At 62.9% G+C, this 15888-nt stretch overlaps 2 protein-coding genes across 2 annotated transcripts; one reads left to right on the top strand and one right to left on the bottom strand.

Annotated features, from left to right (window-relative positions):
• Positions 1 to 1892: 1892 nt before the first annotated feature.
• On the top strand, positions 1893 to 8541 carry ABHD1 (abhydrolase domain containing 1). Its single transcript, XM_063125507.1, has 9 exons — positions 1893 to 2008; positions 4038 to 4198; positions 4395 to 4583; positions 4913 to 4958; positions 5181 to 5293; positions 7229 to 7402; positions 7588 to 7636; positions 7751 to 7916; positions 8014 to 8541. The coding sequence occupies exons 1-9, from the start codon at positions 1937 to 1939 to the stop codon at positions 8256 to 8258; spliced, it is 1215 nt and encodes a 404-aa protein (XP_062981577.1). The 5' UTR covers positions 1893 to 1936; the 3' UTR covers positions 8259 to 8541.
• A 1995-nt stretch (positions 8542 to 10536) lies between these two features.
• On the bottom strand, positions 10537 to 14199 carry PREB (prolactin regulatory element binding). The gene is made up of 9 exons (XM_063123668.1): positions 13977 to 14199; positions 13495 to 13702; positions 13101 to 13342; positions 12866 to 12946; positions 12293 to 12417; positions 12033 to 12206; positions 11647 to 11719; positions 11150 to 11300; positions 10537 to 11007 (listed from the first exon to the last, which is right to left on the bottom strand). The coding sequence occupies exons 1-9, from the start codon at positions 14112 to 14114 to the stop codon at positions 10913 to 10915; spliced, it is 1287 nt and encodes a 428-aa protein (XP_062979738.1). The 5' UTR covers positions 14115 to 14199; the 3' UTR covers positions 10537 to 10912.
• Between the last annotated feature and the right edge of the window lie 1689 nt (positions 14200 to 15888).

The following is a 15888-nucleotide window of genomic DNA, read 5'->3' as shown; positions in this document are numbered from 1 at the left end:
CTCCATGCTCGGCCTTGGAACCGCCCCCCCGCCCCATATATGGCTCCGATCAGAAGGCCGGAGCGACGGGGAGGGGGTTTCGGTCGCGGGGGTGGGGCAGCGAATGGCCCATTTCACAGCACCTCGTGTGGGGTGACGGAAAGGTTGATTAGACCAGCATCAGTACACTGAACTCGACGTTAGCAGGGTCGCACGGGCGTTTCTCCGACCCCCTTCCCGTTGCCTTTCTCGGCGGTGGGGCTTTGGGCAAAAATCTCAGCCTCATATCTGAGGGTCACTGGAATAAAACCGCCTATTAGCTCCTTCAGTCCAGCAAACAGTTCAGCCTGATCTCTGCATAAAAGGGGCCGCGCAACGCGTGTGACGCGCCCGCGCCTCTCCATCCTAGACGGACATCAGAAGAGCCCCGGGGCTGGATGCGACCCAGCGCCCAGTTGTCCAGCACGCCCATTTGTCCAGCCCATTTGTCCACACGGTGGCCGAACAGCTGCTGACCCCGAAGGAGGACTAGATGATCCCGGCGGTCGCTTCTAACTCATATAAACATCGACGGGTGTTCTGTGATCCTGTGCACCCCAACTGCCCCTTTGCCCCCCCCCGCCCGTCCCCGCCCTCATCCCAGGGGCCCCCGCCAGGCTCCCGCTGCTCCCCTCCAGTGGCGCAGGTGGGTCGTGCTTAGACCGTGGCCTTAGGGTGCGGGTGGGGGTGGGGGCACGCGCCCACCCTCCCTCTCCCCCACACCTGCCCATTTCAGGCTTTGACACCGCTTCTACACTGCTGACATGTTAGAGAGAGGAGGGGGCGGGAGGACGGCCGATGCGCGAGCCCAGCTGAGGAAGGAGGGGAGGGGGAGGGGGAGAAGAAGCGCCCTGAGCATTTGCAGTTTCGCGTTTAAGACTCATGGCAATCCCCGGCTCTCGTGGGCTCCCGGGGCGACCGCTTCTCCTGCCCTGATGCTGAACACGGGACCTGGGCTCCCATTGCGGCGGGGCTTCAGTCCGAACCAGCCGGGACTCCGAGGGAGCTCTCCAAGGTCCTGAACCCTAACCCCACCCCCCACCCCCACGTAGGTTCAGCGCCTTAGAGAGCTCCTTTAGAGTCCTGGCTGGTTCGGACTGACTGAAGCCCAGGCCGGAGTCTCAGGCCCACCGAAGTCGGAGCCACCGGCCTCCCCTGGGAGCAACCCACGCTTTGCTGTAGAAAAGAAGCTGCCTCAGCAGGAAGCGTCACGTGCGCATCTGGAGCCTTGGACGGGCCCGGCGGGCCGGCAGCTGACCAGAACAGCTTTCCAGAGAAGAGAAGGCGGCGAGCGGTGCCGGCGGCCCCGGCCTTCTTGGCCCCGTCCCGAGGACCCGGTGCTGGGCGGGGGGGGGGGGGGAGGAGCTGGGCTTTGGGTCCAGCCAGCCCCAGCCTGCCTGCAGGCCTGCACCCTCCTGCCCGCCCGAAGCCGCTTCCCGCGGAGAGAGAGCCGGCTCCCTCCCCGCCTCCGGAGCAAGAACGGCGGCGGCGGCGGCGACCCCGGGCAGCGCACGAAGCGAGGCAGAGGCGCGGCTGCTCTGCTCTGCCGCCTGGCTCCGGAGAGATCGCCGCGGCGGCCTCGCTGCCACCCACGAGCCCTGGGCTCTTCGGGAGGGGGGCGTGGAGACGCGCCAAGCCGCGCTCCCGCGGAGGCGTGGCACTCGGCCGTCCCGGCGCTCGAGGTCGGACTGTGGCGCTCTCCTGCCTGGCGGAGAATGCCCGCCTCAAAGATGGCCGCGGGCCGGCGGGGGAGGGGGGGCGGAGCGCAAGTGCCTGCCCGTCAGCCAAGGGGGCCGCCCCCGCGGGGGGGAGGTGGCGCCGGCCCGCGCCTTCCGGCCGCAGTCGGCGTCGGTGCTCGCCTTGTTCGCCGCAGCAGCGCCTGCCCGGCCGGAGCGCCCCACGGGCGACACAGGGCGAGATGCTGGGGCTCTCGCTGCTGCTGGGCTTCAGCGCCGCTCTGCTGGCGTACTACTGGGCGCGCGTCCCCAAGGTCAGTAGCACTGGGCAGCTCCGCGGCTTCTCCGGCCCCCCTTGGCCAGGGAGGGGGCAGCCGCTCCGCTCCGCCGCTCTCTTCGGGGGCGGAAAGGACTCGGCGAACCCCGCCGGAAGCCCCAAGAAGCAGCCCCAGCGAAGGAGAGCGGGCCGGCTGACTGGATCGTGCCTCCTCGGCCTCCCTTTGCGCCAGCCAAGGCTCAGCCTCTGACCATGTGCAGAGTGCCTTGTTTGCCACTAAGGAACCACAGCCACAGCCAAGTATGGAATCCAGGAAGGGAAGGTTTCCAGCCTGGGCTCTCGACTGGCTCCAAGGCAGCCCGTGGGCCGCCGCGCCTCGCTCACCCCCTTCGTGGGTTCACGCAAGAGGCCAAGTCCCCGTGAAGATTTGCAAGAGACTGCAAGGGGTGGACGGGGGGAGGGAGCTGTTCCTTCCTGGGCCAAGGGGTGCATGGGTGACTTGACATAAAGCAGCTTCCTGTGTCCCAAGAAGCCCTTGAGGTAAAGCGCTCTGCGCATAGAGGCATCCTGCCCTGTGGTATGTTGGGTCCTTGCTCTTGCAAACAGGTCCTGGAGCTTCCAACGGAGTATCAGCCAGGGAATTCATTAGGGACAGAAACTCCAGGGCTGCGCTGCCCTCTCGCCTCCCACGTTTTCCTTCCCCTCCCTCTCACCGCCACTTCTGGGCACAGGAGCACTTCTGCCCTTCACGCTGTGGCCTGTCTTGCCTGCAGCACGGGGATCTCCAGGGTGCCAGGGTGGGGTGGGGTGGGGGGGTCTCTGGCTGGTTTTGTCATGGGGGGGGGCTTGCCTCCAGCAGCTCAGAGATTCCTCTGCTTCCACAGAGACCGGTTGTTTGTGCCTCTGCCCTGCCTGTGAAAAGCAGCACACTTGGCAGGGTGCTCCTGGGCAAATACCTTTGCACCTGGGCTTGTCAAGACTGCTGGTGAACCAGGGCGGGGCTTATTACCTGCACAGGTAGAGGGCAGGGCCTGGGGTGCCTCCCGCACCTGCCTCAATCCCCTAAGAGGGTTGGGATTCTTTGTATTGCAAGTCGGGTTTTAAGAGCCACAGAGTTGTCTTTGCAGGCAGAGCCGCTCTTGCAAAACCTGGCCTGCGTGCGGATGCCGCCTTCACCATCAGGGCCTTTGGGCCGCTGAACCGGGAGCTTTGATTTGAGAAGAGGCCCTCCTCCAGGCCACCTTTTCCTCCCAGGCGTGTGACGCCTCCCTCTGCAGCAGACAATGGCTGTGGCTTCCCTTGCCACAGCCCCGCAAAGAAGCCCACAGCCACCCTACCTTGCCTTCCCACCCCCCATGTTTGCTGCTGTGGCACCCTGACAGCCTGAAACAGGTGTGGGGGCAACTTTCTTTCTGCTTGCAAATGCTTCCCTGCTTGGTTGCCTCAAGGTGCTTCCTCCTCGCCACAGGCGATCAGGTGAGCGGTTGTCTGCAAGGCAGTTTGCAGGCTTTCCTTCACAGGAAGGAACGCCTGCAAACTATGGGGTGGTGTTATTATTATTATTATTATTATTATTATTATTATTATTATTTATTTATATAGCACCATCAGTGTACATGGTGCTGTACAGAGTAAAACAGTAAATAGCAAGACCCTGCCGCATAGGCTTACAATCCAATAGAATCATAGTAAAACAATAAGGAGGAGAAGAGAATGCCAACAGGTACAGGGTAGGGTAAGCAGGCACAGGGTAGGGTAAAACTAACAGTAGAAAGTAACAGTAGAAGTCTGCACAACATCAAGTTTTAAAAGCTTTAGGAAAAAGAAAAGTTTTTAGTTGAGCTTTAAAAGCTGCGGTTGAACTTGTAGTTCTCAAATGTTCTGGAAGAGCGTTCCAGGCGTAAGGGGCAGCAGAAGAGAATAGACGAAGCCGAGCAAGGGAAGTAGAGAGAGGAGAGATAGGAAGGAGCTAGACCGTGAAAAGCTTTGAAGGGACCTCTTGTGGGCGGGGGGGGGGGGGGGATCTGCTGCCTCCTGACAGGTGGTCTTGCTCACGCCCTGCACAGCGCCCTCTGCTGGTGGCTTGTCATCCATTCCACGCCTTCCTGGAGAAGTATTGCCCCATTGTGAGCGAAACGTTCTACCCCACCCCCTGGTGCTTTGAAGGCCGGCTCCAGACCATCATCCGTGTATTCGTCAAGTCCTGTCCGCGTGTCTCCTACCACTGGTGAGTCTGGGGAAGGGGAGGGGCTCTCACCAGTGCTGGGGGCAGGTCTTTGGGCGACACGAGGGGAGCCATCAATGCAGCTTCTGGTGTCCGCTTGGGGAGGCGGACGCTCGCTTCTGCTCTCATTCCTGGATCACCAACGGAGACTGAAGCCAAGGCCTTGGCCTGCCCAATCTCAGCCATCTGTTTTGTTCAGTGAGGTACTGCGGACCACTGATGGAGGACAGCTGTTGCTGGATTGGGCCAGTGATGAAGAAGGCAGGAGCGGTGCCCATGCCGACCCAGAGAGTTGTCCCATTGTCCTGTTCCTGCCAGGCCTGACGGGCAACAGCCAGGATACCTACATCCTGCACATGGTGCGCAGCATCCAGCAGCAGGGCTACAGGTGAGAGAACGGAGGTGGCAGGTATGTGTGTGGGGCCCCCCGGGGCCCTGTCTTGTGCCAGGCTTCAGCGCGGGCATGGGAGCAATGAAGAGCCGTGCGTGCTCTTCCGCCCAGCCCGCCCCCTTGCCCTGCCTCACTACAAAGAGCCCTACGTACCTGGGGCTTGGGGAGGGGGCCTTGGGCAGTTCGAGGTCACATGTTACTCTGTCCAAGGGCCAAGGCTGATTGGCCTGGGGGCAGGGGGGCTGGGGGCAGAAGCCCCCCCTGAAGGGCAGGGCACTGCCAGGCTGGAGGGTGATGGACCTTCTCTCTCCCCCCTCCCATCCCAGGGCTGTTGTGTTCAATAACCGAGGGTGCAAAGGAGAGGAACTGTTGGTAAGTGCTGCCGCTCTCTCCCCCCTCCCCCCGTTTGTGCTGCTGCAGGCTCTGTAGGGCAGGGTGGGGATGCCTTGGCATATCAGGGTGAGAGAGTGGGTGCCTAGGAGGGGCAACGCAGCTCTCTCGCTCCCAAAGAGGCAACCCTCTGCTCCAGGCCGGTTCTCATCCTCTCAGCCACATGCTTCTCTCTCTCTCTCTCTCTCCCCCTCCTCTCCTCAGAATTACCGGGCTTTCTGTGCGGACAACACTGAAGACCTGGAGCTGGTGGTGAGCCACATCAAGAGCCGGTTCCCCTGTGCACCACTGATGGCTGTTGGCGTGTCTCTGGGCGGGTGAGATTCAGGCCGGGCGAGGGGTCCGGTGCAAGGAGAGGAAGCCGGGTGGGGTGAGTTCCTGGGAGCGGCCCCTGGAGGCCTAGCTGCCTTCTCGCGCAGGGCCCTCCCTTGGAACAAGGATGCTGCCGGAGCAAGTGGGAGCCCCCCTGCTGCTCTAGGATGCCGGATGGAGGCCGTTGGGCTTACTTGTCCTTTGGAGCAAGCTTTTGCAGCCCCGCTCCACTGGCTGGCTCGGATCAGGACCCAATTCACAAGGAAAGGGCTGGACGAGGGCTTCAGCCTCCCTATAGTTTCCCGTGTGATGCTCTGAACTGCCTTTGGCCTACAGAACAGCATCCAGAGCTCCAGGCGACGGGGAGAAAGGTTCAGTTCTGTTTTTTCAAGCCGCACCGCTTAACAGCAGTGAAGGCTGTGGCAAGGCCGCTCCCAAGCCAAGCGCCCCTTTGCCTCGCGGCTTCTGGGTGTTCCCGCAGCCTCCTGACCTTGGACCGCAAGCTGCATTCTGCCTTGGTTGTTCAGTCACCCTTGCACAGGAATGTAGGTGACACCGCCCCCCCCCCCCCGAGGAGCACCGGGAAAGAAAGGCTGCCTCTGAGGAGACCTATGGGGCTGGCTCAACAGTGCCGCTGAATCAAGCTAGAGGGTGGGGAGGAGACCTTCCAGAGGCGGAGCAGGGCCCTTGAGCTGAGCAGCCTCCCCTTGCGATCTCTTGGGACCAGTGGAGCACTGGGAGCAGCGTCTTGAGAGGGGGCTCGGTCTCTGGGGGACAGGAAGCCCAGGCGCTGGTTTGCCCCATCCCAGCCCTGATGGAAGTAGGCAAGGCAGCAGTGCCCCGTTGCCCATCCCTTCCTGAGCATCTGGACTGAGGAAAGAGTCCTGCCACCTGGATGTCTGCTAGCTAGCTCCTTGCCTGACGCTTCTGGACGTAAAAAACGTTTTTGCATGCTTGCCGGAAGCCTCCTTGCCCTCCCAGCTGTCCACTCCCAGGAGGAAGAGGGCGGCTTTTCCCCAGGTGTAGCCACGCGGCTTTTCCCCAGGTGTAGCCACGCCTTGCGAACAGGAGATAAAAACTGCAGAGGCAACAGGGAGATGGCCAGGCTCAGTAGAGCTCTTGGTTGGGAGGGTGGCGCTGTGCCCCCCTTCCCCACCAGAGCTGGCCACTGACATGGTCCCCCGTGGCTGCCTGGCCATGGGGAAGCAGCTGCAGGCGAAACAAGAGGTGCCCGTGCCACAGGGCAGCTCCTTTGGAGCAGCCACGCCCCCTGCCCTCTTTGCCACGCAGAGTGGACCTGGGTGCTCTTTGGGTACATGATTGCAGTCTCTTGTGGCAAAACAACCATCTGTCAGGGATGCTTTAAGGTGGATTCCTGCACTGAGCAGGGGGTTGGACTCGATGGCCTTGTAGGCCCCTTCCAACTCTACCATTCTATATGGAGTTGGGACCGAATGCCATCGCCTTTGAGACTAAGAGGGCTGACACAGCAAAGGATGGCAGCCACGTGTCATTGCAGGAGCGACTGGGCCTCCAGCACCCTGGATTCATAAAATCATAGAATAGCAGAGTTGGAAGGGGCCTACAAGGCCATCAAGTCCAACCCCCTGCTCAGTGCAGGAATCCGCCTCAAAGCATCCCTGACAGATTCCTGACCACTGGCCATGCTGGCAGGGACTTCTGGGAGTTGAAGTCTAAAATGATCTGGCTTTCTGCCCACCCCCACGCTAAGGGAACCTGGTAGCGTTGTTCCCCTGAAAGCATTGCACCCGCAGAGAAGAGTGCTGTGTCACCTGAAAGCTGTCCTGAGCCGGCCGTTCAGTTAATGGCAGGTCCGGAGGCTGCTGCTGGGAGGGGGGGCGAGGAGGGGGGGCAGAGGGGCTGGGTGGCTCAGTGCCAGGCAGCTCTGACTCCGCGGAGGCTTTCCCTCCTCTGGGCAGGATCCTGGTGCTCAACTACCTGGGGCAGAAGGGCCCGCAGGCAGGGCTGGTGGCCGCCATGACGTGCTCCGCCAGCTGGGACTCCATTGAGACCACCCGCTCCCTCGAGAGACCCCTCAACCTGGTACTCTTCAACCAGCGCCTCACCGCCAACCTGTGCAAGCTTGTCAAACGGTATGGGGGCTTTTGGGGTGGGGTGGGTACCAGAGTAGCCCCCACCACTGCGGCCCTGGAGCTTCAGAGGGGACAGGGAGGTCTCAAATAAGGAAACCCACCCCCCAAAAACCCACCCCTCCCCGCTTCAGCGAAGTCATCTTCCATCCTAAGTGCCTACTGACCGCCCCTCCTCCTCTTTCCAGGCACAGGAAGGTCATTGCGGAGAGACTGGACGTGGATCACGTGCTGAAGGTACCACCGCTGCCCCATCCCCACCCCCCCTGCTCTGACCGACCCCCCATGCTATCCCTTGATGCCTGCGCTCTCTCACCCCCCCACCCCACCCCACCCCACCCCGCACCCCAGGCTCGCAGCATCCGGGAGTTTGATGAGCGCTACACCGCGGTGGCCTTCGGCTACAAGTCATGCGAGGAGTATTACCGTGCGTGCAGCCCCTGCCGGAAGGTGGGCCGCATCCGCGTGCCCGTGCTGTGCCTCAACGCCTCCGACGACCCCTTCTCCCCTTCACACAGTGAGTCTTCTTGCCCCGGGGGCGGGGCCAGGCGGGGCGGGGGGGGGCTCCCCATGGGGCTTGCGCTGACTGGCGGCCGCCGCCTCCTCTCTTGCAGCGCTGCCCGTGGAGGAGGCACGGCGCGTGCCCACCCTGGCCCTGCTGGTGACAACGCGGGGCGGCCACATCGGCTTCCTGGAGGGGCTCCTGCCGCGCCACGCCAGCTACATGGACCGCCTCTGCGCCCAGTTCGTGGGCGCTGTCTTCGAGCACCAGGCCGACCTGGCAGACGCCATGCGAGCCGAAGGGGACTGGCGGCCCGAGGAGGCAGAAGCACTGGAGACCCGGCCAGGAGGCCCCTGAGTGGAGGTGGTGGCGGTCTCTTCTCTCCATCTCCGCCCAGGCCCTGTGAGGCCGGAGCAGGCCTACCCTTGCGGAGACCGGCGGGGGCCGAAGAGACCTCCACGAACGCGCCCAGGCAGAGGGCTCAGCCGAGCGCAAGCGACCGGGCTACGGCGAGGAGCCCAATGCAGGACCTTCTCCCCCATCTCTTGGCCTGCGGCTCTTCTGTCCTGTGTCCGACTCGCTTGCGCCACAGAGGGAGGCCTCCTCCTCCCCCTCTGGCCCGCTTTTAGGCAGTGGGGACGGGGGGGGGGGGGAGAAACAGGAGCCCGCAGCCCAGAGAGGGCTCCCCAGCTCCCCTCCCCCCACCCCCAGTTGCTCAACACTCAAAGTTCTGCTTGCAGGGGGGGCGGGGATGGCCTCCTGGCACCTGGGGGGGGCAGGCGAAAGGGCTGCCCCATGCTTTAACTTTGTGGAGCCTCTGCGGCCCAAGGGGAGGGAGATTTGGGTTCCTCCGCTCCGGCCAGGCAGCCCCTGCCCTGCTCAAGGCCTGAGCTGCGTACCCCAGAGGGAAAAGGGGTGGGTGGGTGAGCCCAGGCAGCGCACAACAGCGGAGGCTTACAGGGAAATGCCCCCATTGACAAAAGAGCCATGTGGACAGTAGGGTGAAATAGTAATAAAGGCTGGTCTCCTTTAAAGGGAAGGATTCTGCCATTCATTTTGCTGCCTCCCAGCCCTGCAGAGTGTGGAGTGATGCTGCTCCTTCCTACTCTCACACATGCAAGCACAAGCCCAGCTGGCTGAAGGAGTTCTTTTCGCCACGCAAGGTACAACTCCCAGAAAGTGGGGAGGGCCGTGGCTCAGTGCTCAGGCTCCATCCCCAAGCAGGCCTGGGAAAGGCTCCTGCCCAAGCCCCTGGCTGTCTGGGGCCAAATGAACCAAAGGCCCAGCGCAGCACAAGGCGGCTTCCGGTGTTCCTCAAGAAAGCCAGCCGGCCGGCCGGCCCCTGCCCCCTGGAAACACACGACAGCCGTGCTCATTGCAGCCCTCATTGCCACGCTGGATGCGCAGGGAGAGGGGCTCCGTTCCCCAGCTCCTCCAGGGCAGGGGGCTGGGAAGGCTGCTGGTCAGTGTTGGCAATTCTGGGCTAGAGGCTGCAAGGCGGCTCGGAGCCTGCCTAAGGCAGCTTCCGCTGTCCCTCCGCATGTTCAGATGCTCTCCCGCCCCTGCCAGCCGCAGGAGTAGAGCAGCAACCCTGCAAAGCGCTGGACTGCCAACTCGCCTGCTGTTTGGCCTCCTGAAAGCCTTGCTTGGTGTTCCCCCCAACCGTAGAAGTGACAACAAATTCCAACCTTGTGTAGCACATGGGAGGGCAGAGGAAAGCCTCCCCCCTGCCCTGCCTTGTGTTCACTGAGCTTTCAGTAGGGAAAAAGAGGTTCCCACAAAGACACCGCCCCCCTGTGGCAAACGGGCACGTGTGGTGCCCCCAATCGTGGCATGGAGGCGGCCTGCCATTTGCAGTAGGTGACCTGCGGCTGACCCCACACCCACCACGCCCCAGGCCAGTTACTGACTTGCGCAGGGGTGATGGGGAACCAGCCCAGAAACTGGCCCGCCGCCGCCTTTGAGCCGGGTGATCTTGGCTTCCTCTTCTGCATCCCTACTTGCCAAGACCCCTGTAGATACAGGGACCCAGAGGCCCCTGCCTCAGCAGTCATTTCATTCGGAGCGGGCGTCGTTCTAGCAGCTGCAAGGGCGCAGTGCTCCCACAGGCCCTGGGAAGGAGTCATGCAGCAGCCGGAGTGCGTGTCCCTCCCGCGCCACGGAGGAAGGGGGTCATGCTAGTGGGGCGGGAGGCAGAGAGGGGAAAGAGCAGCCGCCGTGCGGAAGTGCTGCAACTCCTGGGCTTTGCCCCTCCTGGGGAGGGGCTGGCTGGCGCGAGCAAGCCCTAAGCAGCCCCAAAAGCACAAGCGCCCCCTCCGCCACCACCAATGCGCCTTTGCATGGCTCAGCCTTGTTCCTCTACTCAAAGGCGGCTGACAGCTCCAGGCGCTCTCCCTGTGCTCCCTGTAAGAGTCCGGCCAACGGGGAAAGGATTCCCAAGCAGTGCAGCTCCCCCGCTCCCCCCTCCCTATGTCATGCAGCCATGGCGGAGGGACAGCCCGGCTCCACCTTCCCTGGCCCAGCGGGGGCCGTGGCCACGGCAGGGTCTGCCAGAGCCGCCCTCCTTCCCCACCGGGCTGCAGCCCCATCCAAGCCAGGAGGAAACCAAGAGGGGAGTGACAAGGTGGGCGAGACGTTGCTCCATCATCCTGTTTAATTGTAGCTGCGAGAGCCTCTCTCCTGTGGGCTGCACTGGGACGGCCCGTTCGGAGCAGCTGAGGCTGGAATGGTTCTTACAGAACAGTCCAAAAGGGAGGAGCACCACTCCCCCTCCTTCACTCGTCATTGCCGCCAGGCGTGGCGTGACGTTTGTGGCCCGCACCTCAGTCCACATCAGGAGCTGCCGCCCAGTCAGCCAAGCGTCCCTGGCCACTGTCCGCCAGGCGGCTGATGCCCGAGGGCCAGGGTTCCTCTCCAGTCTGTGGGCCCAGGGAGGGACGGAGCCGCCAGTAGCAGGCAGCCAGGGCAGAGCGAAGAAGGTCCCCCGGGGCCTGGGCAGGAAGGAGATGGGCTCAGAGGAAGCCAGGGAAGGCCAAACGCAACAGCAGGACCGTGCCCACAATCAGCGCGGCACAGAGGAGCAGCAGCAGCCAGACGGGGAAGCTCCCTGCAAAGAGAGAGGAGCCCTGAGTCAGGCGTGGGCAGAGCTCCCAGCCCACGTCCCGTGGACTTCCACTGCCAGAAGGCCCCACGGGCAGGGCAGGAGCTCCAGTACCGGCACCGGCACCCCCTCCCACCCCAGGACGTACGCCGGCAGGGGATCCGGTGCAGGCGGCAGCGGCTGTCCACAGCCACGCTCAGCAGGGCCGCCTCATTGTCCTTGAGCAGGTCTGGCGTCTCAGGCAGGAACGCCACGGCTGTGACCACAATGCCGTGGGCCTCCCGTACATAGTACAGCCTCTGTGGGAGTCGGAAGAGGGCACCGTGAGGAGGGGCCACTGTAGAGGCTGAACTGGATCCATTGCTCCTGAAGTGGGCACGGGGGGGGGGGGAGTTCAACACCTCCCACATAGGAAGAGGCGGATTGTGTCCTCTTCTTCCTCCACCCCCACCCCTTGCTCGGCCTAATTTTGCAGCCAGACTTTTTGGCTGGGCGCCCCTCAGCTCCAGCCCTGGGGCATCAGCCAGCCCTCCACCCCCCACCCCCGTGCTCCAACACAGCTTGCGCATGGCTTTGGTCTCCTGGGCCCTGGCTGGTCCAGCGAGCTGAATACGTGCAATCATGGAGGGAGCGGGAGACGCTTACCTGCAGGGAGAAGGCGACAAAAATGGCCACAGAGCCCGTGACGGTGCCCAGCCCCAGGAAGGTGCCCGTGTCGCTGCAAACAAAGACAGGCAAAGAGCCGTGAGCGCCGGGCTGCGACATGTGTGTGCGCAGGCACACCCACACCCAAGGACGGGCCACTTTTTAGAGCCAGCCAGGACTTGGCCCTGGAACACATGGACGCCTCCTAAGCCTTCCTCGCTGAGCAAGGGTGCCCTTCCCCTGCCCCTCACCACGTCGGGGATCAGGAAGTGCAGTGCACAGGCAGGCAGGCAGGGGCCTCAGCTACAGAAAACACTACAGACTTACCATGCTCGGTTCCCCTCCCCAAAGGAAGGAGGCAAAGCGCATGAGGCCTCTGGGCCTACCTGACAGAAAGGCAGGAGATGACCTCGTTGCCACAGGGCCGGGTGAGCAGGGGCAGGAAGCTGTGCCCGTCCCACTTGGTCACGTAGCAGGGGGGCGGCCGCCGCTCTCGCTTGTAGGGGATCTGCACCGTGTACAGCCGCAGGGCCTTGGCTTGGTCCTCCACCGCCCCAAACCTAGGCCAGAAGGAGGTAGGCGTCAGCAGAGAGACTGCACCGGCCGGGCTGAGGCCAGCAGCCAGCAACCTCGCCCCTTTCGTTACCTGCAGGCCTGGTAGCGATAGGCCTTGTCCGGGATGCCCGGGAGGTTTTCGTTCCAGTGCAAGCCTGTCACCATCTGGTCCCGCTGCCACACGCAGCACTGGAAGTCCCGTCCCACCGTCACCACCTGTGGAAATGAGGCAAGAGGATGGGGCTGAGGCCCTCCTGGGACACCCCTGCCTCCCCGCCCCCCAAGCAGGGCTTCTCAGCTGCTCCGCTTTTCTTCCTGCACGCTGGAGACAGACGGAGCGCTACGCTCAGCCCTTTCTGCTTCCTGCCTCCAAAGGATTGCGTGAGTCTTGAATGGCGGGGGTGACGGTCCGTGGTCCCTGGAGCTGCCTTTGTTCCAGGAAGCAGTGCACCAGAAACGGGTCTGCGCAGCATTGGGAGAGGCGACTCCGAGGCACTCTGAGGGCCTTGGCTGGAGGGGGGAGGGGCTGCCCCGGCGCCGCTGGCTTTCCCCACCTCCCTCTGCCCCTGAGCCTCCTGAGAGCAAAGAAGGTGCTATGCCGAGGGCCATCAAGAAGGGGGCCTCGGGCCCCCAGACGTCCTGTCAGAGAAGTCAAGCCCCTCACCTTGTTGTCAGGACTCAGTGCGATGTCCTCGATCTCCCCGTTGTGAGCCTGGAACTCGAGAGTTTTCTTCATGCTGGGGAACTGGGGAGAGGAGGGAGAGAGAGGGAGGCTCTGCACCACTGCTGCCCCAGAGGAGGGCTCCTGCAGGGGGAAGGCAGCAGGAGCACCTCCCCCAGAAGCACGGCACCTGCCTGGGGCCTCCCTGACCCCCCCTCCCAGCCCAAAGTGCCCGTACCTCCCAGACCCGCAGGAAGCCGTCCACGCCGCCAGTGGCCAGGAGCGTGTGGTCATCGCTGAAGCACACGGCCTTCTGCAGGGCGTCCGGGCTGGTGTCCGTCTGGACGCACTGCAGCGTCTCCACGGCCACCTGGCTCGTCTCGCTGTGGGTGCCGCTGCTGTGGCCGTTTGGCCCGCTGGGGGTGGGGGTGGGGGGCTTGCGCCTGCGGGGGCCCTTATCGCCACTGCCGCCGCCGCCACCTGCGGGCACAATGAAACCGCCAAATGGCTCCGGGCACGCTCCGCCATGGCCTTTCCCACAGCCAAGGATGCCCTTGCATGGGACCCCCGGCTCGGCCAGCACCAGCTCTCGGGGGCCGTGTTACGGGCCCCCGCCACCGCCGCCTTCTCACCTGCTTTACTGGCGGGGCTGTCCCCGCCGCCCGCTTTCTGGCCAGGCTTCTGCAGGCGGAAGCGCAGGATGTGGCAGGCCGCATCCTGCCCGGCAGCGATGACGTCCCCTGCCAGCGCCATGGTCATGGTGGCCCGCGTCTCCGTGTCGTGGGCGTGCAGCAGCGAGGCGGCCAGCTGCCCTCCGCTCCAGCCCAGCTGCAGGAAGTGCTGCGGAGAGCGGAGGGCGGTCAGGGGGGGTCTCTTTCGGCTGGCTGCCCAGGAGAGCCGCGGGGCTGCGCTTCCCCTCGCCTCCCCCGGGGGGCGTCTCTCGTGCCCCCTCCCCACCAGGCCCGAGGCCAAGGTGAGGGGCGTCGGCTGCGGGGGGGCGCCTCCCCATCCTTCCCCTCCCCTCCCCCGGGGGGCGTCTCTCGTGCCCCCTCCCCGCCAGGCCCGAGGCCAGGGTGAGGGGCGTCGGCTGTGGGGGGGGGGCGCCTCCGCGTACCAGGCCGTTGGCGATGCCCGTCTTGGCCGCGCCGCCGCCGCCCGCGACCAGCGCCAGTCCTGCCTCGCGGTGCACGCGCAGGGCGTAGAGCGGGAACGGCGCTCGGTAGAGCTCCGGGGGCCGCCGCCGGGGGGCCATGGCTGCGCGGGCGAGGAGGGCTGGGGGTCAGGGGTCAAAGGTCAACTCATGCCAAGCCCGCGGAGATCCCGAGCGAAGCCCCGACGCGCCCCGGGCTGCGGCTGCGCTCGCACCCCGACTCCGCCGCAGGCGCGCATGCGCGGGGCTGCCGGCACACGTCAGCACAAGGCCGGTCGCCGAGCCTCGCGTCACGTGGCCTCTTCTTCGGGGACTCCCGGCGGGCGGGCGAGTGGGCGGGCGGGCGCCATCTTTGCAAAGGGCGGAAGCCGGGCAGCCCTTAAAGGAGCCGCGCGAGCCGCACAGCCCCCTCGGCCCCGCAGGGAGAGTCAGCGGAGCAGGCGCGGCCATGGCTGAGCGGGCTCGTTTGCCCGGCTCGTGCTGCGTCGGAGGAGGAGCAGGAGGAGGAGGAGGAGGAAGCGTCAGCCGCGCTCTGCCCCGCCTGACGCTGGTGAGGGGCCTGCTCCGTGGTGGCCCCGGCTGGCTGTGAAGCGCCCGCCCGGCTGCGCTGGTCCTGGCAAAGGCCTTCCTCCTCCCCGCCCCGCCGGCGGTTAAATCTCGCTGCAGCCTTAACTCTGCCCGTGGCTAGACCAGGCCTCTGTCCCGGGATCACCCCGGAATCATCCAGATGACACACCGGGGATACCCCTCCTCCATTTGACTGGGTTAGTCCCCCGTTTCCGCCCTTTCCAGTTCTGATTTGGCGATTACGCCTGACTGTAGTATGCTGGATTGTACTTCAGTGGGATTTTATTTTGTCTGTTTATAGCTTGCTTTTACGCTGCAAGTGCTGACATGGGAACGTGTGTTATAGCCATAAATACCATAAATAACTACACTTTATTAGGACATACAATTCTGCCTCCACAAATAATAGGCACAAACCCATCCATTTCTAGGTAATGGAGCTCTTGAAACATGACAGTCTATGACAGCCTTCCTCAACCTGGGGCACGCCAGATGTGTTGGACTGCATCTCCCAGAAGCTGGCTGGGGCATTCTGGGAGTTGTAGTCCAACACATCTGGAGCACCCCAGGTTGAGGAAGGCTGGTCTATGAAGTTTATAGGAGCAGCGGAAGAAGTGTGCTGGGTCAGACCAAAGGCCTCTCTAGCCCTACCCGGATGCTTAGAGGATGGCAACTTAGAAGGAGGACTTTCTTGGTGGTGGCTCCCCAATTCTGAAGCGATCTCCCCAATGAGGCCATGCTGGGGCCAGCATTGTTTGTTTTTCTGCGCCAGGGCAAGACCTTTCTCTTGGCGGCACACAAGGAATTTAATTAGGGACTGGGTTTGTCTTATGGTCATGGTTGATTGCTTAACATTGTTTTAGATATATGTTGTCTGTGTCTCTACTGTCTGTGTGTTTTTATGTATTTTTTTTTTTACAAATTGAGTACTGTATTTTTAATTGTTTTTAATCTTTGTAAACCACCCAGAGTTTCAGCTATGGGGCAGTACAGAATGTAAATAAAAATAAAAATAAAAATCCTATACAGAAAACCTTCAGAAACTGGGCCTACCACAATACATCCACACCAACATCCAGAAAGCAGTCATATTTAAATGAATTTCCTTTAAGTATTCATGAATTTCCTGACCATTGAACACACTTAAAACATGTTCAGTAGTCCGGAAATTCCTAAATCAGTAAAAGACAGTATGACTTGGCAAGCCCATCAGACTGTGGGTCCATCCAGTCCAGCACTCTGTTCACGCAGTGACCAACCAGTTGTTGAACAGGGACACAGGCTTACTGCCTTGGATAGTGGTGGTAGC

Source organism: Elgaria multicarinata, chromosome 4, assembly GCF_023053635.1.
Source record: "Elgaria multicarinata webbii isolate HBS135686 ecotype San Diego chromosome 4, rElgMul1.1.pri, whole genome shotgun sequence".
Classification (NCBI taxonomy): Eukaryota; Metazoa; Chordata; class Lepidosauria; order Squamata; family Anguidae; genus Elgaria; species Elgaria multicarinata.
Note: the sequence above shows the minus strand (reverse complement) of the source record. Positions and strands in the feature narration are given on the sequence as shown.